The 12,893-nt window shown below is 63.8% G+C and overlaps 5 protein-coding genes across 5 annotated transcripts; 2 read left to right on the forward strand and 3 right to left on the reverse strand.

Annotated features, from left to right (window-relative positions):
- Nucleotides 1-199: 199 nt before the first annotated feature.
- On the reverse strand, nt 200-1,427 carry EMIHUDRAFT_204441 (short-chain dehydrogenase/reductase; the record flags this gene model as incomplete). The annotated part of the gene is made up of 2 exons (XM_005780902.1): nt 200-1,254; nt 1,403-1,427. 2 exons carry the CDS (start codon nt 1,425-1,427, stop codon nt 200-202), a joined length of 1,080 nt encoding a protein of 359 aa, XP_005780959.1.
- A 3,202-nt stretch (nt 1,428-4,629) lies between these two features.
- EMIHUDRAFT_204443 (hypothetical protein) lies at nt 4,630-5,529 on the reverse strand (the record flags this gene model as incomplete). The annotated part of the gene is made up of 1 exon (XM_005780903.1): nt 4,630-5,529. One exon carries the CDS (start codon nt 5,527-5,529, stop codon nt 4,630-4,632), a length of 900 nt encoding a protein of 299 aa, XP_005780960.1.
- A 2,192-nt stretch (nt 5,530-7,721) lies between these two features.
- Nucleotides 7,722-8,624, forward strand: EMIHUDRAFT_434816 (hypothetical protein). The gene has a single exon (XM_005780904.1). The coding sequence runs from the start codon at nt 7,782-7,784 to the stop codon at nt 8,376-8,378; it is 597 nt and encodes a 198-aa protein (XP_005780961.1). The 5' UTR covers nt 7,722-7,781; the 3' UTR covers nt 8,379-8,624.
- A 140-nt stretch (nt 8,625-8,764) lies between these two features.
- Nucleotides 8,765-9,544, reverse strand: EMIHUDRAFT_99998 (hypothetical protein; the record flags this gene model as incomplete). The annotated part of the gene is made up of 1 exon (XM_005780905.1): nt 8,765-9,544. One exon carries the CDS (start codon nt 9,542-9,544, stop codon nt 8,765-8,767), a length of 780 nt encoding a protein of 259 aa, XP_005780962.1.
- Nucleotides 9,545-11,574: 2,030 nt separating this feature from the next.
- Nucleotides 11,575-12,251, forward strand: EMIHUDRAFT_353494 (hypothetical protein; the record flags this gene model as incomplete). Its single annotated transcript, XM_005780906.1, is given in 2 exon segments — nt 11,575-12,186; nt 12,201-12,251. A coding segment is annotated over 1 exon segment (393 nt), but the record flags the coding sequence as incomplete, so codon positions are not given.
- Between the last annotated feature and the right edge of the window lie 642 nt (nt 12,252-12,893).

Consider the following 12,893-nt stretch of genomic DNA (forward strand, 5'->3'; position numbering starts at 1 on the left):
CGCGGCTGGTGGCCTCCTCGTCCTGCTCCTCACCGAACAAACTTGCGCCGTCGCGCTGGGCGCCTTTTTGGATCAGTTTTGGACGCTCTAGTGGAATGCAATGTGATAAAAAGTCACCGAGTAGGCACATATGTCGTCCACCATGCACAAATGCATGCACATGCCACATCCTACATGCACATGCACATGCATGCACAAACTAGATGACGCTTCGGGCACCCTCGCTCCTGGGTGAGGCGTCGCGCTCCGGTGGTGGCGACGCAAAGATGGACCAAGGCAGGTTGATGTCGGGGACATTGTCCCTCACCCATCGAGGGACGGTGCCGCCGCCGGCTTCGATCGACGGGAAGACGAAGTTGGGGCAGAGGTACGCGAGGCTGCGAATCGAGGGCGGGCGTGAGCCGTCGATGTCAGAGAACCCGAGCTCGCGCGCCAGCTCCGCGACCACCTCCACCCGGCCTGACCTCGCCAGCATCGCCTCGGAGTCCAGCCGCGCGAGCGCGGCAACGGCCCGCCCCGAGAAGGCTGGCGACTCGCCAGCCTCGAGATCGAGCCCACCGCTCGCCTCGGCCCACTCTCCTCGCCGCTCCATCTCCAGGTTCCCCTCCGTCTTCACGACACCCGGATAGAGCGAGATGGAGGCGACGCCGTGCGGCTTCAGCTGGAAGGCCATGTCGGAGGCGAGCCGATCTACGGCCGCCTTACCCACTCCGTACGCCACGTTGAACGTGTACGCCTTGCCACCAAAGGACGACACGAGGCAGATGAGCGGTGCCTCGCCCGCCGCTGCTGCCGTCCGGATCATGTGAGGCGCCGCCGCTCGACATGTTGCATAGGCGCCCCTCAGGCCAACGCCATTGCAGCTGTCCCACATTGCCATCGGCTGCTCCCAGAAGGGGCCGCGGAGCCGGCCGGGCGGCGTAGTGTACGCTGAGCTGACGAGGACGTCGAGCCGCCCTTCACTTTGCGCCACCTCGTCCATGATCGCATCGACTGCGCCATCTTGGCCGAGATCGCACGGCAGCGCCCGACCACGACCTCCTGCCGCCGTCACCGCCTCGGCAGTTGCCTCGACGGTGAGGTCGGCCTCGGCCGTCGGTCGCTCTGTCGTCGGGCCAGCATCCGTCCTGGAGCTCCTGCCGACACACACGACGGCGTAGCCCTCGCGCCCAAGCTCCACAGCGATGCCCTTGCCGATCCCGCGAGAGGCACCGGTGACCACCGCTACGCGCTGCGGCTGGAGCAGGGCTGCGCCTGCGTTAGCAAACAGAAGAGCGAGAGCCAGTCGATCCGTGCACGGCTTCCACCGCTTCGACCACCGCATCGACGATCTCCTCGCGGACTCGGGTCCCGACAGGCTTTTTGGGCTGGCGAGTACGGCTACGCCTGCTATTCACAGCACAAGCCCTCGCCGCGGGCTCGAGCATGCGCAGCGAAAAAGTGAGGCGTGGTCTGTACTCGCCAGCTTTTTGGGCGTCAGCCAGCAGGCTTGACAAAAGAATTTGAAATGCCAAGCGTCTTGTCCCAGCCCCTTGGGTTTTCTGTTTTCTTTCTTTCTTCTTGTCCCAGCCCTCTCCGCGCGGCGATGCGCCCTCCCCCCTCGCTTTTGCAAAATCCTGCAAAGGTGGGGACGTGTCTGTCTGTCCTCGACCCAGCCCTAGCTTGGGATGTCCGTTTTATTTATTTATTTATTCTTGTCCTGCTCGTGCAGGTGTGGACCCTGTCCTCCTCCCCCACAGGGTTCCGGCTCCACCCGGGTAGGGGGTCTGTCGCCACTGGCTGGCCCCTCCCAGATAGGTAGGTAGGTTGGTCTTGTTTCGCCCAAAAGGGCCCTGCAATAGGTAGGTTACCCCCTATTTCATCTTTTTTCGCGTCGCTGCGCGGCCTGGGGATAGGTAGGTAGGTAGGGCGCGAGTCAGGGCGACAGACCCCCTATCCGGGTAGGAGCCGGAACCCAGGCAAGCGGTCTTTTCGGCCGCTCTCTCAGGGCTTGAACAAAAGAATTTGAACTCCGCACTCTGCTGACAGGGTTTGCGATGAGGAGCGACTCGAAGGGTTTCTCGGATAAATAAATAAATAAAAACGGACACCTCTACTGTGAGATGGGAAAAAAGGAACAGGTCCCCGCCCTTGTGCGATCTCTGTGCAGGGTTCTTTTTGTGGGTGTGGTCGGCGACTAGCCGGGGTCGTCCTCCCGATGGGGGACTAGCACTTTCCACATGGTCCCTCGGGTCCCTGCTGCTTGTAGCTTGAGCACTTGATAGGGTCGATTGCGCATGGTACGGGACCCCTCGATCGTCTCGCCCTCCCTCGCTGGTGTGTTCATTGGGGGGGGTCATAACAAACACGGTACACAGGATCGAGCCGAGGTGCACGCTGCCAGAGCAGTGTCGTCCCCTCTCTCCCCGACGGCGATGGCGGTGTGACCGATCGAGCTACAAGAGGAGCTTGTTCAGCATGATCCGGGGGGGTCGAGCAGTTCTCACTTCGTCAATGGCTTGGGTGAGCTTCAGATCTCATGGCCTATCGCCCCGTCACCTTCGGCTTGCGCCTAATCTCTTCGTACATCCTCCTGCTGATCTCCGCAACGTCCTGCTCCCTCCCTCGTCTCGCCCTGCGCGACTGCTCCGCCTCACCGTCGTCTGCCCTGCGTCGTCTGGTGACGGGTCCTCCATAGTTTCTCGGAGCTTAGTGCACCACTAACCATTTTAGTTGTACATGTACGTGGCTCTTACGTACATTCCAGTTCTTGCGTGTTACGAACTTTCCCGTAAGCCGTATTTTACAACTTGAAAAGAAGGTGGAGGAAAAAGTCGAGAACAGAGAAAGAAAGATCGGCTATTAATTTTAATAGACAGGCCACCATCTGGCCACCATCTGAGTTTCACAGACAGGGGGGAAATAAAACAAGAAGCTCACATCCAGAAGAAGAGATGTTCACACAAAAACAACACAATCCCGGACCCAAGTGCCAAGACGCACAAGCACAGACAGTCGACAGTCTCTCTCTCTCTCTCTCAGTACTCAGACAGTCGAGAAGGGAGAAGACCTTGTTAATTGAGAAGATGAGAGGTTGAGTGCGAGCCCTGGAAGCCCTGGGGATGGGGGGGAGACTACGCCCGCAGGCCTAGAAGGCCCGCGCGCACTTCACACTCGTTGCGAGGAGGACGGCCGACCGCCGGATCGGTCGGCAACTAATGGCTGCCATCGCGAGGCTCCTCGAGCCGAATGTGGAGACCGACGAGATGCACGCGGCAAAGTACGCAATCGATGCCGCGCAGCAGGCCAAGGAGGCGCCGCGCCGTTCGATCAACGGGAGGAGGGTGGACAACAACAACCGGCCTATTGAGCTTCAGGCGAGCTAAGGGGAAAGGGAGAAGCGCGGGAGCACACACATCGCAATCGCAAACCGCAAATCTGCCAACCACCGCCGCGCGTAGGAGGGCGATCTGAAAAAGACTGAGTACAAGAGCGTGATCAGCCTGATTGGCGCAAAGGAGGACGAGTACAAGGCGGAGGAGGAGTGGGGGCCTCCAAGCAATCGCAGGTCGAGCGGCTCGCGGGCGAGCAAGCCGGATCCAGACGCAATGACCCCGCCCACGACCAAATCGAGGAGTCTTGGCTGGGGTCCCGACGTGTCGAACGCCAAGGCCGAGATGCTCGAGGCTGCCGCGGGGAGGCTCTCTGCGGGCGGCAAGGCGCCAGACAATGTCGTGCTGGGGGTAATGATCGATCAGCTCCGGGCGGAGCGGGAGCGCACGAGCAACGCACAGCTCAAGCTCACCGAGGCTCTCTCAGAGGCTCAGCAGATGGAGGCGTGCAGCCTCTCCAGCTGTGGCGCATGGGCAGCTCCAACCGACTCGCCCCAGCCCTCCCCCGGTGCAGGTGCGAGCGGTGCGGGCGGAGGCGCGGCTTGAGTCGCTGGTGGAGGCGAACCGCAGGCTGGAGGTGCACAACGCAGCCCTCAAGAAGATGTGACTGCTAACTTCTCCTGACCTATGGGATCGAGGGGAAGGCATGCGAGGAGCGAGTGTGAGGTACTGGGGGGAGGGGAGATGGAAGAACCGATCGCGGACGCGCGTCGTGGCCGTCCAATAGTTTCCGGTCGGGCCTACGCCTCACGCATGTTTTCGTATCTTTTTTTGCGCGTGTGGTCTCTGGCTAATTAAGTATAGATCTCGTACTGCTCGTGTCGCCCCCCCCACCCCCCCCCTCTCCACCCCCCCCCGGACGCCCTATATAATAAAAGCTATATCAAAAACAAGAAAAAACAGTGGGGGGCGCCCGGGTGCGGGGTGGGCGGCGGGCGCCCCCCGCCGCGATAAACCAAAGCGGTGGATGGATGGGTGGGTGAGGGGCTATACCTGAATCAAAAAGTCGGTCGCCGCACGCACTCCACACCCCGCACCCCTTGCTACAACCTTTAAGCCCCCCTGCATCGCTCATACTTCGCTGCTTCCGCTCATCTCCTGCGCTCACCTGGCACGCCACGCACACCCCAGGGCCGCGTCCTCACGGTCACGCACCCCTCACCCGCACCCTTCCTGCCGTGCCAATCACACACAGACATGGCTGTCCAGAGATTGTGCGATCTTGGCGGCTCCGACCGAAGTCAAGCCGGCGCCCGACTCAAGGCGCTTTACCGTCGGCCGCCGCGGCTGCTGCGGCAGCTTCCGCCGACGCGCGAGGAGGGAGGGCGCTCGCCTCGGACGCGTCGCCACCGGGCCCCACGACCTCGGCAAGCCGGTTCCGCTCGGCGCGCAGCCGCCGGAAGGTTCGCAAGAATTGAGAGCGCGGCACGGCGGCCGCCCCGAGCCCGCTCTTGTAGCCGTGCTCCTGGCCGAGGTCCCACCAGCCGAAGCCGGCGCGCTGGAGCAAGGCGCCGGTGAGGGCGAGCTGCACCGACCCGGAGCCGCTCGCCGTGTGGAAGCCCGAGAAGGACGTGTAGCTCCGACCGACGACGCAGCCGAGGTCGCCGGCGACCAGCTGCGCCGGCTCGGTGCACCCGTCGGGAGGCCGGGTCCACAGCTCAAAGGTGACGAAGCACGGGGTGGCGCCGCCGACGCCGCGGAGGGAGGAGGGGGCGGAGAGGGCGGAGAGGGCGGCGCGCAGCGGCGGGAAGAGCCAAGATGGCCGGTGCTGCGCCGCGCACCCGTCGACCACCGCTTCAAAGGCTTGCCCGACGGTGAGCCGATATGCAGAGGCGCGCTTGCGCACCTTGCGAGGGATGTGCATGGCCGACGGCTCGAGCACGCAACGGTGTGTGTGTAGCTTGGGCATCAGCACGAATAGTCCGGGCGCGCCGTTGCCGCCCAGCTCGCTGCAGATCGGAAGGAAGCCCTCCCAGCACAGCGAAGCAACAAACGCGGGCTCGAAACAGAGCGACCACGCGTAGTCGCCCGACATTACCTCCGCCATCGGCGACCGTCGCAGCAGCTGGGCGAGCGCCTCCGCGTCGGCTAGGTACAGCCGCGACCGGAATCGTGGCAGCTGGTCGAGGATGAGCCGCGCCAGCGCTTCGCGCTCCATCTCCGCCCACTGTCGGCTCGGCCGCGGGTGGGCGCAGCGCCGCCGGCGCGCCGGCGCGACAATGTTGCCGCCAGGCAGAGTAGACGAACCACCCGACTCCTCGCCGTACGTCATGATCGCTGGCGGTATCTGCCGACAAGAGTTTCCGGCTGGAGAGTGCAGACACCACTTCACAGCTTATGCCCGGCCTTGCTCCTTTAGGTGCTCTTAGTATGTTCTGACTCATCCGTCCCTGACTGCCTGAGTACACTCCCTTCCTATTGTCTTGTACTTGGCGTCCTGTGGGTGTGTTCACAGTCTAGTGTGAATTTCGGCCTCCGCCGAAATTCAAGGTCCGTCGGTCTCTTTTGACCGCGGCGTTAGAGAGAGTCTTTGCTTGTCATGCCTTTTGCCTTCTCTCTGGCGCTCCCGCTCCTGGCCGGTGTGTTTCCACCGACACGGCTGAAACAAACGCAAGGTCGCATGGCATATCGCTCTCGGGCCACAGACATCCCGCGCACTTATTTTTTTGAGCTAGCTCCGATGTCGATTTCATCACGCACCTTTTAGCAGCCTCGCTGCGCCGCGCGAGAATGCTCGCAGCTGTGCCGACCCGATCTGCTGACCGGCGCCGGCATCTGGCTCGCACGATCTATCAGCGCGAATTCGTCTGCGCCCTCCACCGGAATTCGAACGAAGGGTCTGGCAGCACCGGCTCAACGCCGCGCCCCGCGGTCGGTGCAAGCAGGGAATGTTCCCGCTGCAGCTCTGCTGCAGCCTCCAGTCGCGGTGCTGCCTCCGCACTCTCGGTGTTCGCCTCTCGCCTCTGGGGGGGCGCGGGGGCCCCCGGAGGCACCGTGCGCCGCGCAGCAGAGCGGAAACGGGGCCCCGGCTCCGTTAGTCTCCGTTAGCACCAACTTCCCGATTAAGCTAGGTTAATCAGAGGGCAGATTTGGAGAGATCTCGAGGAGTACATACAGATAGACCCTCCAACCATCAGAAACTCCGACCTGATCGGTCGTACTGACCGCCGACAGATCACTCCAGACAGAAGACAGGCAGAAGACAGGCCGACCGTCTGCACGCGGCCGGCCGGGCGAGAGGCTTGACACGATCACCCTGCGACCCTGACGCTGCTGCTCTAGCTATCAGACATGCATCTGCTGACTGCTGCCACAATGTGCGACCTGTGCTGGCCCACTTGGCGGCCTTCCCGGTCAGTGGTGAGGCGCAGTTCAGAGCTGTCGATGGCGCGATGCCGCACTGGTCCCACATCGGTGACACGAGACCACCACGTTTGCCGGTCCAAGAGAGAGGCACCGGCGCTGTCCTGAGAAGGTGCGTGGTCCCTCTTGACTGCCCATGCGCGCGAGGCTGCGTAGGCATAGCCTCGAGAGTGCCAGCAGCCAATCCGAGGCGACGCGCATTGCGTCAGAAGCGTGCACGCAGCTGGAAGGACACCTTCCTACTGGCCGTACGATCAGGTCGTCACTGAATGCTTGATACTAAGGCCGCGAGCTATGCAGGTGATCAATTGTGCATCATGGCACGGTCAGCAGCGCCGACAGGCTGTCGCAAGGCGTGATAGCATGGCCGCAAGTACGCCGAGTTCCCATGAAAAGAAGTAAAAAATCGCCAAAAAAATCCAAAAAAACGGCGCCTGCGGCGGGCCATGGGACCCCATCTCCCCCCCCGCATGGACACCCTCTGGGGCCCCCGCGCCGGCCCAGAGCAGCCTCTCGCCCTGCTGCAGCATCTGTGCCCATCTCTGGCAGCCGTTCGCCGAGCGCCTCCTCAAAGCATGCGAGAATCTCGTCGTCAGAAGGCCAGTCTCGAGCACGTCGTCGGCAGCGCGGATGCTCGCCCGGCCGGCCGGCCCTCGAGACCTGACAGCGGCGGCCTCCTCTGACAGCGCTCAGCGGCGGCAACCTCCCACGCTGGCCACGCATCATGCGCGCTTCGCGAGCAATCGCGTGACGGGAGACTCGCTGGCTTTTTGTGGCTTTTTGGACGGGTTTTTTGGATTCCCCCGCCTTCCTACTCCTCTTCTGGATTTTTTAGCACGACAGTTTTGTTTAAGAAGTTTTTGCACAATCATTTTGTTTTTTTGAAAACCCTGCTGTGTGTCGGGTACAGCTCCAGCCGACTCTTGAGGCACATGCACATGTGCACTTGTAGTTTACTGGGATTAGACCTCTGTTCACACCGAACTCATATCAGACAGCTGGCGCTGCCGCCGCCGACGGCTGCCTGGAGCGTTTACCTTCGTGCTCATGATGTTCAAGAAATCCGTGGACGGATCCTCGTCGACAGCTCAGCCCGACACGCCTGAGTACGTTGCTTTTGCGGTCGTGACCTTGGCGTTCGTGCTGGCGATGCCGACCGGCCTCGGTCGCGGCGGGACTTGGGCGGGACGGTTCGGCCTCGAGCGGCAGCGGCGGACACAGGTCTTAAAGAGGGCCCGCACCTACCTCTTGGATCTCATCGAGGGTGGGATGTACACAATGATCTACGCGGCGATGGCCATCTCGCTCAGCCCGCTGGCGGAGCTGCCGTTCCCGGCGTACATCGAGTCGACGCCGTGGCACATATGTCTCCTCGAGGTGATCCTGCAGGCGGGAGTGAACCAGATGGTCCAGATCGCCATTCGGGACTACGCGAATACCGTCCTTTCGCCCTACCTGCCCGACCTGGGCACGCAGGGCGACCGCTCCGGGGCGAGGGCGGGCGGTGGCGTCGTGATGACGACCTGCCTCTTCTCGCGGCAGGGCGCCTGGAAGAGAAAGATGGCTCTCCTCGACCGCCACCTCGACCAGCACTTCTTCATCTGCTTCCCAAAGACGGTGCTGGCTGCCCTCGGGCTGTGGTGAGACAGAGAGGAGGGGGCGGTGGGGCGTGGTGGACGCCACCTGCACCTGGACCAGCGCGGGGGTGCAGGACGGCAAGGGTCTCACAGCCGGGCGCCGGGTGGGAAAGCTCGCTCTTGGAGCACCGGTTGGAGTGCAGTTAGCAGCCGCGCACATCTCCGCACACACACCTTATGCTCATGCACACATCCAGAGCTCTTTTTGTATTTTTTGTTTTCACACGTCTGCGGCGCCTGCGGGTCACATGCAGAGGCGCGACAGGGGTAGCCTTGCGGGGTCACATGCAGAGGTGCGACACGGGTAGCCTCAAGTGTTCATGTAAAATCTCTCTGCAAGTGAATAGTGTTCATGTACAATCTCTCTGTCCTCCCTCCCCCTCTCTTCCCGCCTCAAGGGTCCAAGTCGAAGCCCATCAGCGGCGCGTCCGACAGGCCGACGAAGGAGCCGTCCTGCCAGAGCCGGTGCCGGATCCGCTGCAGCAGGTAGAAGCGCTCCTGCCGCAGCAGCGTCCCGGCCGCGGAGATGGCGGGCACGCGCAGGACGCACAGCCCGCCGTCCACGAAGGTGGGCCGCACGGCGTGGTCGAGGTCGAGGGAGCCCTGCCCGCGTATGCGCCTCCGCCAGAAGGGGATGCCGAGGAGCAGCCGCGCCCGGCTCACGTACTCGATGTCCCACGCCTCGCCGCCGAGCCAAGTGAAGGTCGCCCGCACCTCGCTCGAGCCGAACCGGTGGCGCGCTCGCTGCACGTACGCACCGCGCCCGTCCCTCACGTCGTCCCAGCGGTTGCCGCGCGGCCCGGCCTGCAAGACCGAGGCGTACGCGTTGGGTCCGGGGCAATAGCTCTCGATGAGGTGTCGGACCCGCCCGGCGCCTCGCGTCCAGTCGGCCGTGTCGCTCGCGTAGAGCGTCTCCCAGCAGCCGTCGAGCAGGGGTGACGTGGCTGGCCGCTCGGTCGGGTTGCACTTCTCCAGCTGCCCCACCAGCCTGCCGACTGCCGTCCTGTCGCCTGAGGAGAGGGCGGCACGGATCGCTGCTTTGATCTCCGCGGCGTCATCGTCGTAGTGGTCGTCTGCCACGTCCGGAAAGGCGCCCATCGCGAGGCACGAGGCCCGCGCGGATGCGGACCTCGGGTGCAGGACGACGAGGGGAGCGAGGGCTAGAGCTGACATATACACGTATGTGTTTGTGTGTGCATACCAGCGCACAGCGCGATAAGAGGTATTTTCTTCTCAATAACAAGGCTGTGAAAAAAGAAAAAACATTGTCCAGGAAAAAAAACGGAAGGCCGCCACCACACAGGGCTTTTTACCGTGCCTAGTAAAGAAAGAAAGAAAGAAAACAGACATCCCAAGGGAGGGATGGGAGGACGGCACGCCGCCACCACACAGGGATTTTAAGGAGAGGAGTGTGGTGCTAGCCGTCGCCCACCCTCGGGCGTCTACCACATCCTATCTCTCTTCGCAGTTTCTCACCAATTCTCGCAGCGACCTTCATGCCACCTCTCGTTCTTCTCACTCTCGTCCTCGTTCTCTCCCCTGCTGTTTCATCCTCTGACTCATCGCTCTCCTCGGCCTCGTTCTTAGATCGCCACCTCGCTGTGGCCTCTCCGCAGGAGAGGGGGTTGTGTTGTTTGTTCTCTCCGCAGCCGGCCGCAGCCCCCCCGACCGCGTCCAACTCACGGCGCGGGCTCTCTCGGCTACGGGACCGGCCCCAGCTTCGCATGCTCAGCCGCTCGCATCGGCGCTCCACGGCTCCACAACGACTGCTCGCCCTCGCTCACTGCTCAAATTCTCGTGCTCGCTGCCTCGCCTCGCTCACTCCCCGGCCGCTCCCGGAGCTGGCGCTCCGGCCTTTCGAGGTCGAGCGCTACCCGGGCTGGACGGACGGCTCCGCCTCGCTCTCCTCCTCCGAGACGGAGCCGCTCTCGCTCGCAGAGCTCCTGCTGCATGCAGACGCCGACCTGGCGGAGCGGTGGCGAGCTCTCTCCCTCGGCTACCCTTCGCACAACGAGGGCAGCCCGTGGCTCCGGCGTGAGATCGCCTCCAAGTACTCCACAGAGTCGATTGACGAGAGGCACGTCAATGTGTGCGCGCCGGCAGAAGCCATCTACCTCGCCTCACGGGCGCTCCTGGCTGCAGACGACCACGTCGTGGCGACGGTGCCGCTCTACCAGTCGCTCAGTGAGGTTGCCCGCTCGATGCGCTGCGAGGTGAGCGCGTGGCGACCCTCGGCCGGGCCGCCGGGTGCGCCCTACCGCTTTGACCCGGCCGACCTCGCCGCGCTGATTCGGCCCGGCAGAACCAAGCTGGTCGTCTGCAACTTTCCGCACAACCCGACTGGCGCGCTGCCGACGGCGGCCGAGTTTGCGCGGGTCGTGGCCGCCTGCGAGGCGGCCGGCTGCTACCTGCTGGTGGACGAGATGTACCGCGGGCTCGAGCACGGCTCGCGGGAGCCTCTCCCCGCGGCCTGCGAGGCGTCGGCGATCGGGGTCAGCCTGAGCGGCCTCTCCAAGACCGTTGGCCTGCCTGGCCTCCGGCTGGGCTGGCTCGCAAGCCGCTCGCCGGCCGTGATTCAGCGCGTCGCGCAGCTCAAGGACTACACCACCATCTGCCCGCCCGCCCCGTCCGAGGTGCTCGGCGCGGTCGCACTGCGCGCACAGCCGGCGCTGCTCGAGCGAAGCCGCGCGATCGCCGCCGAGGGGCTAGCCGCGGCGCGCGCGACGGTCGCGAAGCACCCCGCCGCTCTCGAGTGGTCCGAGCCTGCGGCGGGCACCTTTGCGTTCGTTGGGCTCAAAGGCGGCGGCGGCGGCGGCGGCGGCAGCGAGGCCTACTGCGAGGCGCTTCGCTCGCGCGCCGGCCTGATGCTGATGCCTGGCGCCCTCTTCGACCTGGACGCGACCGCGGCCGACGGCAGCGACGCGGCGAGGCGGGTGCGGCTCACGTACGGTCGCGCTGACACCGCGACGCTGCTGGAGCGGTGGAGCGAGGACATACGGCGACATGGGGTGACTCTGTGAGTCTTGTGGTATACTGAGTTGGCAGGATCGGCAACTGGGGTCCGTTCTGACTAGTACATGTAACACGTTCTGGCCCTCGCCATTCTGATCATTCCTGGAACACCCTCGGACCGACCCAGGTGGCCGGCCGAAAAATACCCGAAGCGGAGCATGAGGAGCCACTCGTGACCTTTGAGGACGCGGGGGACGTGCTGGGCATGGTGGAGGCGCCGCTGCTCGTGCCGGACGGGTTCAAGGTTGTCGCGGCCTCGCCGACGGAGGAGCAGCTCGACCCGACCAACCCGGCCAGCGACGCGCTCATCGAGCAGCGCATCATGGTCCGCTTCGAGCACTACGGCTGGTGCGTGGGCACGGTTACGGCCAAGGTGAACGACGGCCGGCGCACGATCGAGCGTGACCGCGTCAACTTCGTCGCCAAGTTCGACGTTGACAACGGCGCGGCGACGGACTCTCGCTCGAGTCGTCGATGTACGACGGCTCGCCGTCGGCAGAGTACGAGTCGTGGCTGCTGTTCGAGCCTGTTCTGGCGCCGACGGAGGCGGCGGCCCTGGCAGCGGCGGCCGGCGGCGCAATCGTCGCCGTGTGAAGAGGTCGGACCGGCTGGGGCCGGGCGGTGGGCGGTGGGCTGCCTTGGCGCTTGGGGGGATGGGCTGTGGCACGGTCCGAGTCGTAGGGCCGGTGCCGCCTGGATGCCGTTCTGATCATTCCTGCGACCTTTGTAGGGATCCCTAGTCTTCCGTCCGAGGTCGGGCTGAGGGAGGACTGATGAGCCGCGTCACTGTCCCTGTGCCTGTGTCTCGCGCCTTGCGGGGGGGGAGCGGAAAGGAGGAACCTCTTCCCAAGAGCACCACTCTTGGAGCGCCGCCACTACCACCCAGAGCGCTGCAAGCAGCGCCGGGCAATGACGGCTTACCGCCCTCTGTCTGCTGCTAGTGCCGAGAGAGAGGCTCCGGGTCTCAGCGCCTCAGGCGGGCCCAGCGGCCGGTGTTCTGAACGTTCTGAGAACGCATTCCGAGCCTTGCCATTCTGATCATTCCCCTTACCTTGCCAACTCAGGTGGTATACAGCTCAAGAAGATGATTTTTGGTATGAGATAAATAAATAAATAAAACGGGCACGCCAAACGAGGGGTGGGAGAAGGACAGGGTCCCCACCTGCACGAGCAGGATCTTGGTACGAGATTCTTTTTTCGGGTCGCGATTTCTTTTTCTCGTGCCGGCCCATTTACTCGCTGAGAGAGCATTTCCCACACGGCCGCGGGATGGCAGGCTCGTCGGTGCATCGGTGAGCCCCCTCGCCCCTCGTGCCCAGCAACGGCCTCCTCTCGCACCACATTACGCCTAACGCGGCCCTCCTGCTTACTTACTGAGCTCTCGCTGGACCAACTGCAGGCACGGCCGGCTGCTGTGTCGCGGCGCGCCGCTGTCGTTTCTCGATGGCGAGTGGGTGCGCCAGGACTCCGACGTCAAGTCGTCCCCACGCTATGCGCACAGCGACGACCC

The sequence above is a fragment of the Emiliania huxleyi genome (genome assembly GCF_000372725.1).
Source record: "Emiliania huxleyi CCMP1516 chromosome Unknown EMIHUscaffold_21, whole genome shotgun sequence".
Classification (NCBI taxonomy): Eukaryota; Haptophyta; order Isochrysidales; family Noelaerhabdaceae; genus Emiliania; species Emiliania huxleyi.

Bases quoted from the DNA above. Each gene is read 5' to 3' on its own strand.
- EMIHUDRAFT_434816 (XM_005780904.1), top strand. From the start codon at position 7,782: ATGATGTTCAAGAAATCCGTGGACGGATCCTCGTCGACAGCTCAGCCC.